Source organism: Amphiura filiformis, chromosome 10 (assembly GCF_039555335.1).
Source record: "Amphiura filiformis chromosome 10, Afil_fr2py, whole genome shotgun sequence".
Classification (NCBI taxonomy): domain Eukaryota; kingdom Metazoa; phylum Echinodermata; class Ophiuroidea; order Amphilepidida; family Amphiuridae; genus Amphiura; species Amphiura filiformis.
In genome coordinates, this window is record NC_092637.1 from 60,498,577 (window position 1) to 60,518,126 (window position 19,550).

Sequence of the window (19,550 nt, forward strand, 5' to 3'; positions counted from 1 at the left end):
ATTTGAAAAGGGATTGTTTAGTGGAAATAGAGCGAGGAAATTATCATATACGTGAGATAGCTAAATTGAATTGATTGGTTCCCAGCCGATTCTTAGTTGACAAACCGCCCAACACTAATTCAGGTCAACTTACATGACATGATCGTGAAAATGTCTGGACAGGAAAGTTTATAGCGATGAGAAGTATCCAGAATGTTAACTAAAACAGCAATTTAATGTTCGTGTCCAGGGTACGTGTGTGCTCAAGACTGAGAAGGCTTTGATCTCCTCACGATGAATCACTGGTAAGTTGGTGCACATGATAAGTGCAATTTTTCAGGATTTCATGATTCAAGCTTAAACATGTGTAAACTTAAGTTTATAACATTGTGATTACTGATATTGATTGTATTTAGTAAACACATCAAAAGAAATAAGTCCCCCTCTGAAAATTTCGTCATAAGATCGTAAAGTAAAACTTTGTACCAATAAAACTTTCTTAGAAATAATTATATGATTGTTTACTAGGCCTAAGTGTTTTGTGAAAATGAAAGATGTCCATGACTTCATGGCTGTATGAACCCAAATTGAAGACAAAAACTGCCCTTTCCAAAAGTTACAAAGTATAGGAATGCCAGGTGAATTCAAATTTGCCATCAAACTGCATCATTTTATATATCAAATTAAAGCCCTTGGGTAAAGAAAGCCAAAACTGAAAACCTTTTTGTCATAGCACTTTCCGTAGCAATTAAGTTACATCTTACAAGTCAAAGATTGACTTTCATCAAAAAGATTCTGGTATTTCTGCTAGCAAAATTCCCCAAAACAGCATTATGGGGTGTTTCTAGATCTTAGTCTCATGGCGATAGCAGCTTTTTTTTAATGGAACTGCTATCAAAATCCTCTAAAATTCCATGTGCGAGTGTCTCATCACCAAAAAAAATCATATATTTGGGTCAAGTGAAGTATAGACAACAAATGTAGGTTTCCTTGAGCTAGTAGCGGTTCTTTTAAATTTCAATGTAAATATACATTGCTGGTTTAGGCCATTTTGACTGACTAGCAAATGTGTTAACTGAGGTTTCCCTCTCATACCTACAAAGTAGGCCTATAGATGCTTATTAACTACAAGGTGTATTGGGACAAGGAATGGAACTGGCCATCTTACAACTCACTGTGCTGAACTCTGCACCAATAGGATTTGCATGGCTGAATGATCAAGAATCGATACACATTACAGTAAATGTTCACTTGGTGAGGATTTTAAACTGCACTCAAACACATGGGTTTTCCTTTTAGCCATGAATCAACGTTTGTGACAAACATAGACCTACTTTGTGACTTTTGAAAAGGGCAGCTTTTGCCTTCAATTTAGGCTGTTTCAGCCCTGAAGTCATGGAAATCTCTCATTATCACACAGCACTTAGTAAACAGTCATATAATTATTTCAAAGTTAGTTTTATTGGTACAAACCGAAACCTTACAATGTTATGATGACATGTTCAGAGGAGGACTTATTTCTTTTGATGTGTTTACATGAGTACTATCCCGACACATCATCACGATGATCATGGCCCTATTGGTTCCTTCCTTGCCTAAGAAATCGTAGTGACGGGAGGTGTGATTACCTCGGGCTATATGCGTACTATTACTAGTGAGAAACATCCCACCGTCCCGTCCTTTATCATAATGGGTGTCTATCTCGCTACGCCTACGGTGGGATTTGTGACGTACATTTCCCCGATAGCAAGTACCACCACACAAATTCAATTACTTGTCATGTTGGCTCCCAATCTCCAAGCATGCTGTGCGGATAAACATAATGGGGACCATCACGATCTTCTGCTACGTATTTCAGGGCTATTTATTGTCCAACTTAGTGGAGAGTCATGTTCCGTTAAAAAAAATTTCGGTATGATAACAGTCGATGTCTGTGCTGACAAAACTAAGTTGGACATGGACAACTAGAGTACTCTGAACGTACCAGTAGTGCTTTGTGCTGATACGTTGTGGTGGTTGATCAGCTCAGTAAACCACTAGAGCGTGATATATATGGGGTTTCTTGAATACAGTACCCTACATTTGTACGCAGGTGTGGATACCCCGATATTTCAGGAATCGGATAATATTTTTTCACTATTAGTCTGATATGAGTATTAATGATGTCCTAATTAATAATTCAATGTAGCCTGATGACAAATGAGCACAAATAACCATGACGTCATTGCTCTAGAAAATTTCGGCGCGGGAATTTTTAATATCGCGTGTTGAGAGATTGTTGTTTTTATTCGTTTTTATAGTTAATATGAGTTTGTTTTAAATAAAACCATTTGATTCGTGCTTGATAATAATTTTTCTAACATATAAGACATAATGTTGTGATTGCCGGACACTTCCTTTAAAGCCTTACATGTAGGCTGGGGTCCAAGTCCAACAAAAGAAGTTCCCAGTTGAAGTGATTGATTAGCGGGGATTGATTGACTCATTTGCTTTGTACTTGTTCCATGCATAAATGTCTTCTGGAGGTAGATTTTTATGACCTTTTGTGAAATCGCCCTATACACGCATTGTGTTAATTTTCTTAATTTTGCCTCACTTGCAGAGGGGATAATGAGATCAGTGAAAACTAATATTTAAATGGGATATTATTCTTTTTATTTCTTTATGTAAATCACATTTTATCAAAGAGTCTACAGATCAGTCAAAGACTGATACATTTATTTATATTTTCATAACAAAATATGATGAAAACTGAAGTGTTTATGTTCAATCATTGAGATTGTGTTCAAATTTCAAAATTCGTAAATAATGTATTTCATGCTGATGTATTTTATTTATCTTTGTCGCGTGATCGGTATTTTTATTTTAAAGTAATGGTAAAAATAAATAATTGCACTGTATCACTATGAAAAAATTTCATTTTAGATACATGAAATTTGTCCAGAGGGACAAATAATTACCAAGTTCTAAGGTTTTTCTCTCTCAGAATCACAGAACCTTTCATTGTAGGAGTTAGTTTTAAATATGCGAAAAAAGTCAGTGTACCGGTACTTATGTCTTTTTAAACATTTTGTTGAAAGTTCAAATTGTTTTATTCCAGTTGTAATCCATACACTCCCCGCCGAATGCTTGACCTTGATCTCCCACGCAGATGCTCTATAGATTTCAAATGGAGTCACCCATTCAGGTAATCGCATTTGAAATTCACACTCCCTGTGTGGAAGGTCATGTCTTCCATAGGGGGTGTATGGATTTCAACTGGAATAGCCCATTGTGTTGTGGAAAGTTAATGGCAATGGCGTAACATCATATTTTTATGTAACTTTTTACAGCTTGAAGCATCTGAATTCATGGAGCAAATCTGTAATACTGATACTATTCTGTGAAGCTCAGTGAAGAAGAAAGTAATTATGGCTTCAGGTAACGGCGACCAAATAACACGTGGAATGCAATTCCGTAGAGCACTCCTACAAATCAGCAAGCAGCTCAGCGAATCAGAAGTAGAAGAAATGAAGTTCCTTATTGCAGGTTAGAGAATGAAAAAAGAAGTCGCTACCGTTCCGATGGTAGTCTCACAGGACTAGAATAGCTCTTCCGGTCCGGAGTTAATAAGTGGGAGAAGTTCAGAAGAACCAGATTTGGGAATCATGCTCCAGTTATTTAACCTCACCTTGAGTAAAACTCCCACAATTTTTATTGTGATTTAGCCGATGATAGTATTCAACTTCCTTTATACTCTATTGTTCTGAGCAATGCTAAAATGGCCATATCCCTGTAACTGTACATCTAATTATGATGGGGTTTCCAGCAAAATACAGCTATGAAAATGGCTCATGTAATGAAATTGAAAACTGCATTTTGAATTTGATCGACATCAGACTCATTTTAATAGCTTGATCGCATCACAAATATGGAAACATTTGGAATTTATATAGCTCCACAACCTACTTTGGCCCAATTTTAATTCATTAACCCCCCAGTTTAGAAGCCCCTATTTTGCCTGAAAATCAGTTCTCAGTTGAAGTCAGTTCCCAAAGTTCAGTACTCCGTGCTGCACACCCCTACCAAAATTTAAGTTATGGCGCCCCAGAAGTACCAACTGGAGTGGGACCACCAGGGAGACAAAGCTAGCAAGTGAGTGTGTATGCTTGTTTAGAGTTTTCCGGGATTGAAATTGAGAGCTAGTCAAAAAAGCTAAACTTAAAATTATTTGTATCCTATATTGCAGGTTTGCCAGATAAACCTGGATTTGCTGAATTGGAGCCAATGAAAGCCGGCCGAGATGTCTTCATGCTGCTGATGAAACGGGGTGATATCTCGGAGGAGAATTACTATCTTCTTGGGTTTTTGTTAGATGAAATCGGCCAGAAAGCTCTGATTAAGCGCTTCAAACAATTACTATCAGCAGGTTAGAACAATAATTTTGGTTTATACTTCAGTACTCCTAGCTAATAAGGATTCTAATATGAACCTGAACCCTAAACCTGAAGATATTCTTACCCTAAATCCTAACCCTAATCTTTGCTGGTCCATTGAGATATTGGTCTCTTATTGCATTTGGCCCACTAACCAAACAAACCAAGTACCGTACATAATAGTGGCCAATGCATGCCCACAGCTCATTGCCAATGCAGTCTCATCATGTGAAATTTAATGGACATGTGTACACAGTTCACTGAGAATGCTAACATGTTACATCGTATAAATAAATGTTAGCATTTATATATAGCTCTTTAAGGCAAAAAGAAACTTTTCAAGGCAATGTTGCTATGGTGCTTTCAGGAAAAAAAAGTTTCCTATCACTTTAGACCTAACTTTTGAGAGGGTTTGTATGTTTGAAGGTGCAAAATTAACCATATGGCACACTGTTTACTGCTGCATTCAGACACTCAATGATCATGACACTCATACATATGTACAGGCCCGTATGCAGGATTTCATTTGGGGGGAGCTGATTTTGAAAAAGTGGACTTTTTGCCGGGGGGGGGGGCATTTTGTGAAAAGTGGACAAAATTTGGACCTTTTTTGTCCAAAAAAAGCATAAAAAAACCTGATTCTGAAATGTTGGGACTTTTTGTATACTTTTCCAAATCCCCCGCCCTGCGTATGGGCCTGCATATATGTAATAAACCATGTCAGAGTTTGATTGACAGAGGATGTCAGATACAAACTAGTCTTTTTAATTCTGTCTTTAATTATAATTATATCCTTCTTGTGCCTATTTCTTTATGAATGTCAGTAATATGCTTCCATGTTTCCTTTTTCTGATTCCTCTTCAGTGGACACATCCATGACTCCCAGTGATAGTGACTCTTCCAGGAATTCTTCTATATCATCACCAGGGAATACATCTGTTGGTGCCAGCCCAATCTCTCCAGATCCAGGGTATGTCAGTCAAAGCCATCTACAAACACCAAATGTTAGTGGTTCTAATTCTCCACAACCACAGGCCACATCAACTCCAAATTCATCCACACCACCTACGCCTAAATATAATGCTGCCTCTACACCACCCACTGCCAAGTATGATGATGGCTCTGTTAAGCGTAAAATCCATCAAATACCGCCAGACGCCAGTACACACACAGCATCTGGACCTCCGAATCAAAGTCACAGACCACCTGGATCCAAGTCTAGTTATCTATCAGATCAAAACTCGAGTCATACTGCTGCACCTGGTGATAGTCTTTATCCCGGTCCTGGGTCTAGTTCTTCACCTAGTCCAGATGGATCACAGGCCTCAAATCAAGTCTCGAGTCAATCACATTCTTATCATGGATCTAGATACTCTAGACAATTGTCAGGTCAAAGGTCAAGCCATTCAAACAAACCAGCTTCTCAAAATCTCCATAACCTGCAATTACACAATGCTATGATGCCGACACCAAAAAGCACAAAACAAGAAATGAAAGTGCCTACTCATAAGTCGCAGCCCCTAGCAGGTGCCAAAGTGATTTCATCAACACAGAAAGTGCCTGATAGTCAACAAATGCCCAACTACCAACAAAGAAAGCTGGCGTTCTCAGAAGATCCTGTGAAAGCCAAACCTCAGCCAACTCAAGCACAAGCACCATCACCTCATACTGCAGACAACTCTTCAAATGCATCTCCAGCAGACTTGCAATCTTCCTCAAATAAAGTAACTGGAGAACATTCAAATCCAGTTAAGCAGAGGACACAAGCACAAAGCAGTACATGTGGAAAGTCTCCTGATGTACAACATCAAGGTGCCTCACCATCAGCACCTAGTGCAAAGGTGCCCCAACTGCAACAGGTAGTAAATCAACAAGAATATTCACATCCAGGATCATTTGGTTTCAGAACTCTAAGATCTGTTGAGGTACCATTGACAGGATCAACATCCAGGACAGCTGATTTGTTAGATGGAATGCCACACCCTAGCTCCAGCAATCTAGGTCCTACTATTGAACCACCATCAGATTCTTTACCTGACCCTTCACAAGTACCTGATGACGGGGAATCGCTTAACAAAGAAGCAGTTGCAGGAAATGCTCCAAGACTTCATGCGACTGGAGTTCCTCATCCTGACAAAGTGGATCCTACCACAAAGCAATCATCAGCATTTGCAGAACAGAAAACTTCAAGGGGAAGCACAACAACAACTACAGATGGTATGAAAGATCGCAAGAGTCCAAAGAAGCAAGGTACACCAGATTCCACAGGTCAATCTTCCGGAATTGGTTCGGCAGGAAAAATGGATCAGAATTTGGAAGAGCAAATGGGGAAGCTGAACCTGGACAATCAGCAAGGACAAGGAGTGATACAACGTGAACAGGTCATCAAAGAAACCATTTTGCCATCAGATGATCTTGAAACAGACGCTCCTGATGAAGATGAAGGAAATACAACATCTATCAAAGCTAGAAAGGATGGGAATACAATATCTATGAATGCTGCATGTACTAGTCAGAAGTTGTCCAGTATTGAAAGCCTATGGTCTTCACCGGCACCAGGTGACAAGCATCTTGGACTAGAAAGAAGCAGCTCTGCTGTGCCACCTGGCTTCTCTGGTGCTAATATCACCCCTATGAAGGATGGGAGCCATAGATCTTTAGAGAGAGATGGTACGTGTTCATCTGCAGGAGACTTGCAGCATTCTAGTTTGTCATTAACCTCTGTATTTCCACTTGATCCTGCTGCTAGAGACAAAGCTGTGTTTGATATCTTTGCCCCTAATCCTCCATCTGGAAACCTCTCTCCTGTTGGATATCCTGGACATAGCATAAACCCAAGAGGTGCTCGTATAACTGAAGCAAAGCCATCTGCATCTAACCAAGTCATGAATGTTCTTCTTGGACATAACACAGTTCCAGGAAGTAGCACATATGTTGATAATCCAATGCTACCTTCATCTACCGAAATCAAGAATAAGGCGGTTCTTCCACCGCAGATGGGTCAGCAAGTCCAACATAGTCCATCTCTTACCTCGTATAATTCAAACTCTCCGTATATGTCACAAGCTGTCAGCCATGACGGGAACCGAACCCACCACCATGAATCTGTTCCAACTAGTGCTCGGTCCAATCAATCTCAAAGTTCACAAAATCTACCACTAAGGGCTTCTGATTCCAGTTATGGAGCTAAACCAAAAATGCCACATCATGCACCTGGAACAGAGCATAATATATCAGTGAGACAACCGCATCAGAGATCCTCTTTGGAAGATGCCACATCTCAAGTAGAGTACAGCAACTACTCACGAGATGCACCTGGGACAATGTACCACAGATCATCATCCGATAACATGATGTCCTATTCTAGAGAAAGATCACCAAATTCTTTGATGACTGGTTATCAAACTCCAGAACAAAGTTTGCAGCATCCATACCAACAACTAACACATCAACAGCATACACAACACCTAGGAAGTAATCCAAAAGTGCAGAATTATGGAACTAATATGATTAGCACACCATTAGATCACAAAATGTCAAGCAGCACACTTGACCCATCAGGATCCGAACCAACCCACACTCAAGGCATGCATGTTGCACAAAGTGGAAGATCCCATTACAATCTGGGTGCCAATTATGATGTAAGAAAGAAAAATGTCCCTGCTTTGTCTCCAAGTCGCACAGGTGCTAATGTACAGTATAGGAGAGAAGAATATCGCAGTGTTAGGGATACTGATGTTGGGGATTCGGCACTTGTGTTGCCCAAGTCATCTCATGGGGCTCAGTCATCATACGCATATCAACAACAACAAAAGCAACCTAGCCCTAGGAAGAGTAAGAGTCTGGATGAAATCAAGCGTAGAGCAGCCGATAGTATCGCTCAGCATGATTCAAAATCGACGAAAAGTAAATTGGCGCCAAAAAGTTACGAGGTTGAAGCTGGTGAAGATTTGTTACATTTTGGAAAAAAATCTTTAAGAAAATACCAGGAAGAATTGGCCGCACCTGCTAAGACGGGAGATAATTATATAATATGCGCTCCGACTGGTAGTGGGAAGACACTGACAGCAGCTTCAATATGTCTTCATTTGTATGAACAAGCAAAAGCTAGAGGGAATGGATTCAAAGCACTTTTTATTGTCAACATCAGGCATTTGACACAACAGCAGACAGCATCCTTCAACGAGACCTTTCCTGCAGGTACAGTTGGCACGATTGGGGAAACTGAACAGTTGAGGGCGGTGTTCTTTGAGCCTGATTATGCCGTTGTGATGGTGACGGCACAAATACTTGTGAATGCATTGCGGAAGACGCCAATGCCAGACTTGCATCTACAGGATATATCTTTGATTATCTTTGATGAGTGTCATCATACGACGCAAGATCATCCGTATAATGAGGTTATGAAAAGATATTTGAAAGAAAAGAAGTTGAAGTTAGATGCGCGAAGAGAGGTGGGTAAGTCCGGACCGTATCTTCCGCAGATTATCGGGCTTAGTGCATCTCTCGGAGTGGGACACGGCAAAGACGCATTTCGACATGTGCTAACTCTATGCAGTAATATGGATGCTAAGAATGTCATTCAAGTTCACGAACATAAAGATGAACTAGACCGCCATGTAAACTCTCCAGAGCAGGATATAATTCTTTACTGCTTAGGACGTCATGAAGCAAAACGCGATTTATGGGATATCATATGCAATATCATGACAATGATTGAATCGCAGCTGTGGACGGAGACTCCGTCACATGCAACTCAGAAATACGAACAGTGGGTGGTGAACACGAGACAAGAGGCAGAAGTCAATTCGGATCAGAATCGTATTTTGGCATGCTTGTATCTGTTCGAATATAACAGGGCCCTTTTGTTGTATGAAGATCTGCGAGCGGTTGACGCTTTCATACATTTGGAGAACTTCATGAAAAATCGCTATGTAGGTCACAATCTAGAACCAATTGAAGATCTTTGCCGAGAATCTTTCCGGGCGGATCGGGAGGAGATGAAAAGGATCTCAATGGAGGAGTCTGATTCCCATAATCCTAAGTTGCTGAAATTGGCTCAACTACTGAAGCAGAAGTTCACAGAGAAGCCTCATTCCAAAGGTATGATTATATTAGATATAAAATTCTTCAGCACTCACCAAATTGAGGGGTTAATACAAGAAGGCCATAATCTGCAATAGCTGCCAGGTGTCATATTTTAGATTGTGTACAATACACAGTGTTGACACCCTATATGAAGAGCTTAGTTTCAAAACCCCTTACGTCCACTTGCCGAATTTTGAGAACACATCAAAAAATCATCAAAAAATCACTGATATATGGGGTTTGCAACAAAAGCAGTGTTTGGTGGGATGCTCATCCTACCCAAGCATCCCACCAAAAACTGATTTTGTTGAAAACTCCCTTATATCAATGAATTTTTTGATGATTTTTTTTTGTGTTCTCAAAATTCGGCATGTGGTTGTAAGGGTTTTGAAACTAAGCTCTTCATATTATAAATATAAACTTAATACTCTGTTGGTGAGCGACGGGCGATTGGTATTTCACCGAATGCAAGAAAAGGAGTCCCATCTGATTAGCTAGAAATCGATCGCTAGATCGCTCAGTGGTGAAGTACAAACTCAAAATGGAGAGATGTATTGATTGTATTCAATTTGATTGAAATCAATATTCTATTATTGACGCAGATAAAGAAAGTGGTATAGTGTGTTGATATAGTACATTGTATAGACTTGTGCTTTAATATTCTGTACACGTGTTCCTTTATATAATTGTAATTCTCAAACAGTTTAATATATCACAATTTTTCGTTATGGATAAAATGCAGTAAAATATATCCACAGCAAACAGCAATCCCCGCTATAGTGTATTGCATTTCCAGTTAGTGTATTGGAAACAAAACCTGGGGTTTACCTGACAAAAATCAAATTTTCTTGTAATGGCAATATCATATGGGGTACTTAATCATGCGCAAATCGTAAAAACATAGAATAGAAACTTTGTTGCAGGTTATGTGGTATCTCATATCGTGTGCATATGGTATGCTTAGCCTGAGTCGCTCGGCCTATCTCAAACAAAATCGCCATGCGTAGCTTTTGAAAAACGAGAGGATTCGCCATACTATTACGGCAATTTTTGACACAAAGATATAGGGATGATGACGCTGTGCAATATAGAATGCAGGTATGACATTCTTGCACTTACCCCTCCAAATTTTGTCCCAGATGTTTTGGATTAACAAAAGACTTTAACATACTGATGGTGGTGCTGTAAATGTCATGAGAGTCAATGTATGCTGATGAAGGTGCTGTAAATGACTCCTGGAAAGTCATATGAGAGTCAATTTGTGTGCATCGAGATTGAGACCAAACCACCTACATTCAAGATTGTAGCCAGTATATCAATTGATATGAACTCAGAGACATCTAGAAATGTCAACAATATAACAGTAGTACAGCTGCTATGCTGAATCATTGTGCACTTTCCCATGCTTTTATCACAAAGTGCACAATTGTACCAAATTTGGCAACTTAGCAGCTTAACTACAGCAGGATTTTTTAGCAGGATCATCACATGATTTTTGAAGAAATTAGAGGGCAATGTATGGGAGGACATATGTGTAGTCCATTGTCAAAATCATTGTAGATGTCCAAAATGACTTGCATTCTGTGTTGTGTAAGGAAAGAAAGTATTAATTTTGAACAGTGGTGTAGCCATGGCTCTTTAGAGGGGAGGACAATGGTGACAATTCAAGTCTCAAGAGGGGGGCTAAAAGCCGAGGGTACTCAAGTTTGGTTTTGGTAGGGACGTGCCGCTGAGATTTTGGAAGTGGACCCATAAATATACCAATTTTTCAAGAAATTTGGACCCATTGATACCGGTATACCAAAAGTCGAAATTTTCGGCCGAATTTAACCAAAATTGTCTTAGTTTTTACAAATTTTTCCAAAATTTTGGAAACATTTTGAAAATTTTGGCTAGATTAAGGAAAAATTGGGCTGTTTTCCGAAAAAATTGAGAAAATTTTGAAAAAAGGACCCATTCATATACCAAAATAGGCTTTGAAAAGGGGGTCATTGATATACCAGAAGGCTGAAAATGCTACCCATGTTTGCGGCACGTCCCCATCTGGTCATTTGTACTGAGAACCCTTCCCCGGGGCTAAAAGGCAAAAATCTTACAGGGCAGCAGCATCATGATCCCCACCCCCTTCCCCCTGGCTATGCCACTGACTTATTAGTGTTGTAAAAGTTTATGTTGATTTCATTTTCTTTTCTCAGTGACATCATCAATTTAATGCAATTTAAATATAAAGACTTGGAAACCTAATAAAGCTCTACATTGTATAATTTCAGGTATTGTGTTGACCAGGATGCGACTAGGCACCATGGCCCTAGAGAACTTCATCAAAGAGACACGGATATTGCATGGTCTACCGTGTCGTGTGAAGCCAATCCGACTGGTAGGACAGGGGGAAACGGATAACTTCTTCATGACAGAGAGCCAACAGAAACAAGCACTGGACCTATTCAGGAAAGGTAAAATATTGTTATCAATTGGTTTGATCTACTCTTAATAGGGAACAAACCAAAAGTATCGGTCAAAGTTGATCTTTAGGGTTGGAATTTTCAGGGAGGGAGAGTTTTCTAACAAAAGCACTATCGTTTGTAGGACTTCATCAAACTTTTGGTTTGTTCCGTATTATAGTTGTCCTATTTTGTCAATATTGATTCTTGTTGATCATCCAATAAGGAGCACAGCTAGTGGCTTAGCGGTTAAGTGATCAGACGCGTAATCTTAGGGTCAAGGGTTCGAGTCACATCATGGCTAACATGTTGTGTTCTTTGGCAAGGTACTTAATACTTGAGTCTTTTCACCAAGTTGTAAATAGGTATCAGCTTGCTTATGCTGGGGAGGTAAATTGCGCAGGAGTTGCGGATCCCCACAGCAGCATTATAGATGGAGGAGTCTTGCACCAAGTTACTTCGTAAGAGAGATGGGCACTGCAAACTGTGAATTCAGACATGAACTTTTACCTTCCAATCACCCAACAAAAGAGACCCAGATAATGAGAAGTCTACCATGCTGTGTGACCTCAATCCGATTTAGGTGACACGCACATAACTTCATGACAGGAGTCAAAAAAGAACTAGTCATAGGAAAGGCAAAGTATAGCGTAACTCCTGGATCTGCAGCAGGGAATTGTCCATTTACACACACCAATTGGGCTATTCTAAACTGCTCAAATAAAGAAAGTCCGCAGTCATGTAACCCGTTCTACATCAAAACCTGATATTGTTATGACAATTTGATTAATAAAGTCGTGTGCAGAATCTTGTTAGCTCCAATTTGATACCAAATTTGGTACCCAAAACTCTAAATTCACAGAGATTGATACCTGTATATGAAATTTGGTGCATTTTCAAAAGTTGCAAATTAAAAAAGGAGCACGCGGATCTGTAGGTGAATGGCAGAGTACGACCATTAACATAGCCCGAAACTACCGCTTGGTCATATCGATCGCATCGTGCCCTAGTATTCATCAGTAAAGCACTGTAACAATCCATGCGTTTTAAATTAACAATTGAATAAAGCGCGCACTTCGGATAGTCGACATGGGTTCATCGTGGGCAAACAAGCTTGACCACATTGCCACGCTAAGCAATTTCGACCGCGTGTATCGTTTTGATTTGCAACTTTTGAAAATGCACCAAATGCCATAAACTGGTATCAATCCTTGTTACTGTTGAGTGTTTGGTAGTAAATTTGGTATCAAACTAGAGCTAACAAGATCCTGCACACGACCGTATCAATCAAAGTGCCATAACAAGGTCAGGTTTTGAAGTAGGACGAGTTACATGACTGCGGACTTTCTTTATTTGAGCAGTTTAGTTAAAATCCATACACCCAAGACCCCCCATGGAAGACATGACCTTAATCTCCCAGGTGTAGATTTCAAATAGAGTGAGTGACCCATTCTGGTAATTGCATTTGAAATTCACACTCCCTGTGTGGAAAATAGATTATGTCTTTCATAGGGGGTGTATGGAATTTAACTGAAATGGCCCAATATGATGAGACCAATGCTATTTTGCCAACCTATTCTAATCCACTGAGAATCATGATTTGTATAGATTTCTATCATGGGGTCACTATAATAAAAACTGTTTACTTGTAAAATTGGATTTTGAGCATGCAGGGTTGTCAACCTTTTTGGACAATTTGGGGTCCATTTTCGATTTACAAACACTTGGGTCTCCATTTTGCAATTGATAATTCAAAAGTGATGTTATACCATTTAAGGTATTAAATGTGTACAGTTATGTCATTTAGGATCTGTTTTAAGGGCTGATTAAGGAGCATGACAAAGGGGTCATTCAGTGTGGTCTTCCAAGAAAATGGAGGACTTCAGTGTGGGACTGCTAAAAACTGGGTGTCACTGACAGTGAAAATGTTTTTCTGGGCAAAATTTGCCATTTTAAAGCTAAAACTGCCCCAAAAATGTTAAATGTATTCAAAATATGTATGAAGCGCACAAAAATATGCAGATATGATAATGTGTATCAAAATATGGGAGTGGAATTTCTAGGACCAATCTTAATCAGGGATGTGATATTTCTGAACTTAGGCAGTAAAAATTGTCTAACTTTTTATCACACTTTTTAAAACACTTTCAGGCTTAGTTATTTTATTAGTTTTCATCCATGCTTTATTGAGTAAATAAAATAAGTTAAAGTTTTGGATAAGATTTCCATGCTCAACTTCTTTCTTTCAGACGAGTCCTTCAACTTACTGGTTGCAACTGACATAGCCCAGGAGGGATTGGACATGCCAGCATGTAACTTTGTGATCAGATACAATTTTGTTAGCAATGAAATCGGGACAGTGCAATCAAAGGGAAGAGCAAGGGCAGAGCAGAGTGAATGCTTTCTCATTGTGGAGCAGTAAGTTGTCTTGTTTGTTTGTCTGCTGACCTATTGCATGTAGTTGACACTTGAACAGTTCTGAAATGTACAGTAAACATAGCATACCATGGTGTATTTGGCCATCAAAAACATCAAAAAAGCCATCTTAAATGGACCAAAATTTAGTTAAATTTGGACTGTATCAGGCCAAAAAGAAGAAACACATCACAGGATTTGGCCAATTTTGTTATTATGGATTGTCAAATCCAGGTGTCGACTGGATGCAGACGACATGTTTCAATTTTCTATAAAAATTAAAAAAATTGCAGAATTATACATTTTCTTGATCATATTTGGAATCAGCATGACAAATGCATTAAAATGAGTACAAACTGGCTTAGTATAGTATTCAGTGGTTCTTGAGATAACTCTTGATATTTTGAAAAAAATATATTAAAAGTCAGATTTATGGTGAAGCTTATGGCTAGTATGCAGAGCAGTGTGTCAGTTGTGCAGCTGGTAGTATTGCGGAGTCTGTGAGACCTATTTCATATTTCCAGAGCAGGAATGTGCTGCAATACAAATGCAAATTAACCCCAACCCTACCTGTGGTTTGTTTGCTATCGGAAGGGAAAGAAGAAATAAAAAAAGGAGAGAAGGTGAAGAAAGAAGTTACTTGGTACTCCCGGGATTCGAACCTGGGACCCCTCGCATGCCACACAGAAGATCACCGACCTGTAGCCACAGAGGTAACACTGCCCTGGACAGCGATTCCCTGGGTATATATGACTTGGGCTGATTGCATCATCAAGTCAGGTGCAATGCATGCACGCACAATGGTTTTAATAGTTAGCTTTAGTGAGATCTGGTTGGGTTAGGGTTAATGTCTATTTTTTGTTGTAAAGTGCATAAAACTCTACATTCAGCGTGTTTATACTGAGCGTACGGCTTTTTGACCCACTATTTTCCGGGCACAAAATACCGATCATAATCCGGCCACCGTTACCCAGCTTGTTTCTACTGAGACCAGAAAGCCGTGTCTCGCACGATGCACAGCATTTTTTCCCTGTAAACCGGAAGTACGGAAACAGATTTCAGCAAGCGCATGGCATGACGGTTGTATCCTAAATTTAAATGTCTACGCATATGGCCCGGCATATGGCAGCTCATGGCATAGGACCTACAATCACAATTTAGTGTTTTCGTTAATCCACATTGCATTAATTTACCAGTGGATCTAGTAATTGTCTATTATGATAATTAATTTACATCCAAAATATAACCAACTCATAAACTATAAAGAAGTAGGCCTACAAAGTAAAGTCATATCCATTTTACTTCATGCGAGTAACAAATGTGGCCAGTGTATATAATATCAGAGAGAAGGAACCTACTACATTATAGGCCTACATTGTATACTGTACAAGTAGAATAAATCGCGTTATTTTTGCATCACACATGACCTCGACCCGGCAACTGATCACACGGCTCGTTTCTACTGTGCGGATTACACGCTTTGACCCGGCATGATCCACCTCAAGAGGTGGATCACGAAAGGCGAGCACATGACCCGGCATGACACGACAACCGCTTACCCAGATCGTTTCTACTGGGCTTGTTACCCGCCATGACCCGGCACGGCACGGCATGGCACGGAATTTGGCCCTCAGTAGAAACACACAGATTGATACCCAGGGGTTACCGATGACCTGCCATGTACCGACGGTCCATGATTTGGGGTAATTCAGGACCCCGGCCCCTCACTGGTCTGTAAAGTAAATAACCAATAGTATCACTTGTCGCTGTCTCTTTGTCATTGCAGGGGTTCACAGAATGCATCTCGAGAACTTGAGAACCGTCAGAAGGTAGTGAACATGCAGGAGGCCATGCAGAAACTGAACGACTTACAGGATGACAAACGAATACAGGATATCACTAAAAGACAGGTATGGTGCAGGTCAGGGACTCCTAAAATTAGACTACATCATGTTCCATATGAAGTGTTCAGATGCAAAAACCCGATATATTTTGTTTGATACGTGGTATAGCCATAATGCATCAAATGTAAAGAACATAATAAGAAAATATTGTTGGGTACATCACATATTGAGGTATGGTGATTTTTGGCAAATATCGATCTTTTCAATTACACCAAGTACCAAAGCTGAAAATGAAGTAATTAATTAGTAATTTTAATTTAAAAATTGGGCGTGCAGTAAGAAAATGGTAAATGTCGTATGGGAGTCTCCGGCCTCGGGCCTGCCGTCCCCGCGGCCTTGATGTTTTTTGTTGATGGTGGGGACAGCGTTCACACTAAGTTTCATCACATAGTGGCGTATCATATAGATATGCCACTATGTGGTATTTTATACTTTGTTTACGAAAAAAAATAGTGGCACATCCTATAAATAAATCATTATAAAGTCTTACTCAGAGCATCCAAAATAAGCCAGATAGGGCAACACTGCAGTAGTCCCCAAAGTATAATATGCCCATTGCCCAATGAATAACTCAAGGCTGTATGTGAAAGTTCTTGTCAATTATGTTTATGTCAATTATGTTTTTGTTTAATTATGGATTCTCAAATGTGTGGTTTAAGTGTATTTATATTTATATTAGATAAACAACAATTATGGTATATAAAAGTTTTCAATACCTCCTCCAACTCTGGCAGGTTAATATTTATCTTGACATCTTAAATTTTATTCCTAGGAAACAATTATTAACAGGTCCTGTATTTTATTCCCACAGGATGAAATCTACGAAGAAATGGAGAAAAAAGACACAATGACAAAAATCAAACGTGGTATACATCAACCAGATGCAGTGGATATCCTATGCAAGGAATGCAATATGCACATCACATGGGGCAGCTATATGAGGAAGAAGGGATGCCATTATACATGTGTGGATCCTGAGATTAAACACAAAGTACGCATTGTCAAATACAGGAGCCCACAGGTGTACCGGGATACACAAAATATCGGTAGGTTAAAGGTTACAGTTTAATGCTCTCATGATAGCCAAAGGCTTCAACTAAAAGTCCAAGTTTGCGGATATTTTCTCAAAATATCAAGAGCTATATCTTAAGAACCACTGAACCAATACCAAAGTTTGTTCAGCTCATAGCAGAAATTATTTGTTTTCTGTTACTGTGCGCATCAATAACGTTCCAATATGCACATCACATGTGGCAGCTATATGAGGAAGAAGGGATGCCATTATACATGTGTGGATCATGATATTAAGCACAAAGTATGCATTGTCAAATACAGGAGCCCACAGGTGTACCGGGATACACAAAATATCGGTAGGTTGAAGATTACACTTTAAAGCCATTTGTGACCAGCTCCAACAAAACCTAGAACAAGTCGCCAGACATGCTTTTGAGTTATAGGCCTTTAAAGATGACATTCCCATAAAAATTTTGGAATTCTTAATTCATGTTTGACTGTGGGACTAAGTGGACTTTCAAATCCTTGAAAGTACTTGCTAAAAAGAGGTTTATTTAATCAATAAATATCAGTAGAACTATGATAATCCTGTGTAATGCAGAAAACTAATTGGCCCATTACTCAAAATAGCAATTTGGCAAAAATATCAAGGTATCATTTATAAAATTATCCATATCTTTACAATTATTGATGCTATTTTGCTCATTATTGATGCTATTGGGTGGAAAAGCTCTGCTTCAAAATCAATTTTATTATTTTATTGCATTGTAAACTTTCAGCATCCTTTTGTCACACAGGTGACTGATGGAACACAGTTTAAAATTCCTGCAAAGCCTGCATCATTTCACATTTCAGGTGGGATGGCCTCCTTCAATGGCTGCCATTGAGGTGTAATAATGTGTGGAATCGGATTTGTCTATTATTAGTCAGGTTCCCACCCCCTAAAAATGGTCTGCACCTTTGGACACCAACCATTTAAATCCTGTTAAATTAGACAAAGAAGTCTCCAGTTTAGACTCAAAGTGTCCACTTCATTATTGTTTGTTTTTTCTTCCTCTTGTTTGTACCAAAAGTCCACCTTTAAGAAATGTTGCATAGAATCAGTGAGATAATCATTGTATGTTTCTTCACAGGCAACTTCAAATGTGGCAACCCCAGCTGTGGGCAACAACTAGGTGTTGCCATCCTGTTTCTTGAGGGTAACCAGATAACACACAATGGCTATGGATTTAAAGTACAGAGTTTTCTCTTCAAGCTTCCGGATGCCTCCAAAAGAACTTTTAAGCAGTGGAAAAAAGTCACATTTGATATACCAGATATGTGATGTTATGGCTGCAAAGGCAAGGATTGTGTATATAACTTACTGTTTATAGCTACAGAGCTTCTTCTTCAGCCTTTCAGCAGTGGCGGCACCAGGGGGTGGGGGAAATGCCCCCTCCCTCCCTCAGAACTCTTATCCCCCCAGTATCCCCAAGTAAAAACCCAAAATTATGAAAATATCTACTTTTTGCGCCAGTTTTGAGAAAAAATTGTTGATTCCCCCTGTCCCTTTGTCCCCCCCCCCTCCCCCATCCCGAAAAAAATCCTGGCACCACCACCACTGACTTTCAGATGGATCCAAGAGAAGAAAGCCACTTTGATATACAAGCAAAATATAAGATCATGTATCCTTTTTCTCAGACATCACCAATCAATCGATATTGCATTCAAGTCCAATCCATGTCCATTGTATTTTATAGGATAAAAAAAAAGCTAAAACAAATAATCCCATACAGTTTACAATTATTTTTTTTGGAAGCTAAGGTGAAAGCGGACAAAACCGTGAAAAAATTTTACAGTGCATGGTGTTTTCATATTGGGTGCTCACCAATAGTACATGTTTTGTTTGTTTACATCCAAGACTCAATATTGTCATGAGGAAAAAGTCTATAATATAATACGAGGGGGTATCCAAAAGTTTTTGACATCACCCAGAAGTGAAAGAGCTATATTGATGAAATTTTGTCAGTGTAATCACTGGTCCTTATGTACATTATGGTCCAAAAATGGTCTCATAAGTATGTTTACTTTCTTTACAGGTGGTGCTAGATGGGCAGTAGGCGCATAACCTTTTCATGATAAGATCCTCCACTTTCTGGAGTTTCTTCACTGTGGCCGCACCATCCATAAGGGATGGACGTCCACTTCTTGGCTCATCTGTGAGGGACATGTGGCCATAGGATGGGCAGTCATCACCATAGATAGCTTTCATTTCATCATAGATTTTCTGAGCATTGTAGGCCTAACCCTTCAAA

The 19,550-nt window shown here is 39.4% G+C and overlaps 1 protein-coding gene across 1 annotated transcript; it reads left to right on the forward strand.

The window, feature by feature from the left end:
* The first annotated feature begins 177 nt into the window (after positions 1-177).
* On the forward strand, positions 178-18,588 carry LOC140163100 (uncharacterized). The gene is made up of 9 exons (XM_072186477.1): positions 178-284; positions 3,312-3,507; positions 4,208-4,387; positions 5,259-9,497; positions 11,753-11,935; positions 14,173-14,341; positions 16,125-16,248; positions 17,054-17,288; positions 18,390-18,588. Exons 2-9 carry the CDS (start codon positions 3,390-3,392, stop codon positions 18,578-18,580), a joined length of 5,439 nt encoding a protein of 1,812 aa, XP_072042578.1. The 5' UTR covers positions 178-284; positions 3,312-3,389; the 3' UTR covers positions 18,581-18,588.
* The last annotated feature ends 962 nt before the right edge of the window (positions 18,589-19,550 follow it).

Bases quoted from the DNA above. Each gene is read 5' to 3' on its own strand.
- LOC140163100 (XM_072186477.1), top strand. From the start codon at position 3,390: ATGGCTTCAGGTAACGGCGACCAAATAACACGTGGAATGCAATTCCGT. The intron at 14,342-16,124 runs GTAAGTTGTCTT...TTGTCATTGCAG, and splicing joins TGCTTTCTCATTGTGGAGCA to GGGTTCACAGAATGCATCTC. The intron at 17,289-18,389 runs GTAGGTTAAAGG...GTTTCTTCACAG, and splicing joins CCGGGATACACAAAATATCG to GCAACTTCAAATGTGGCAAC.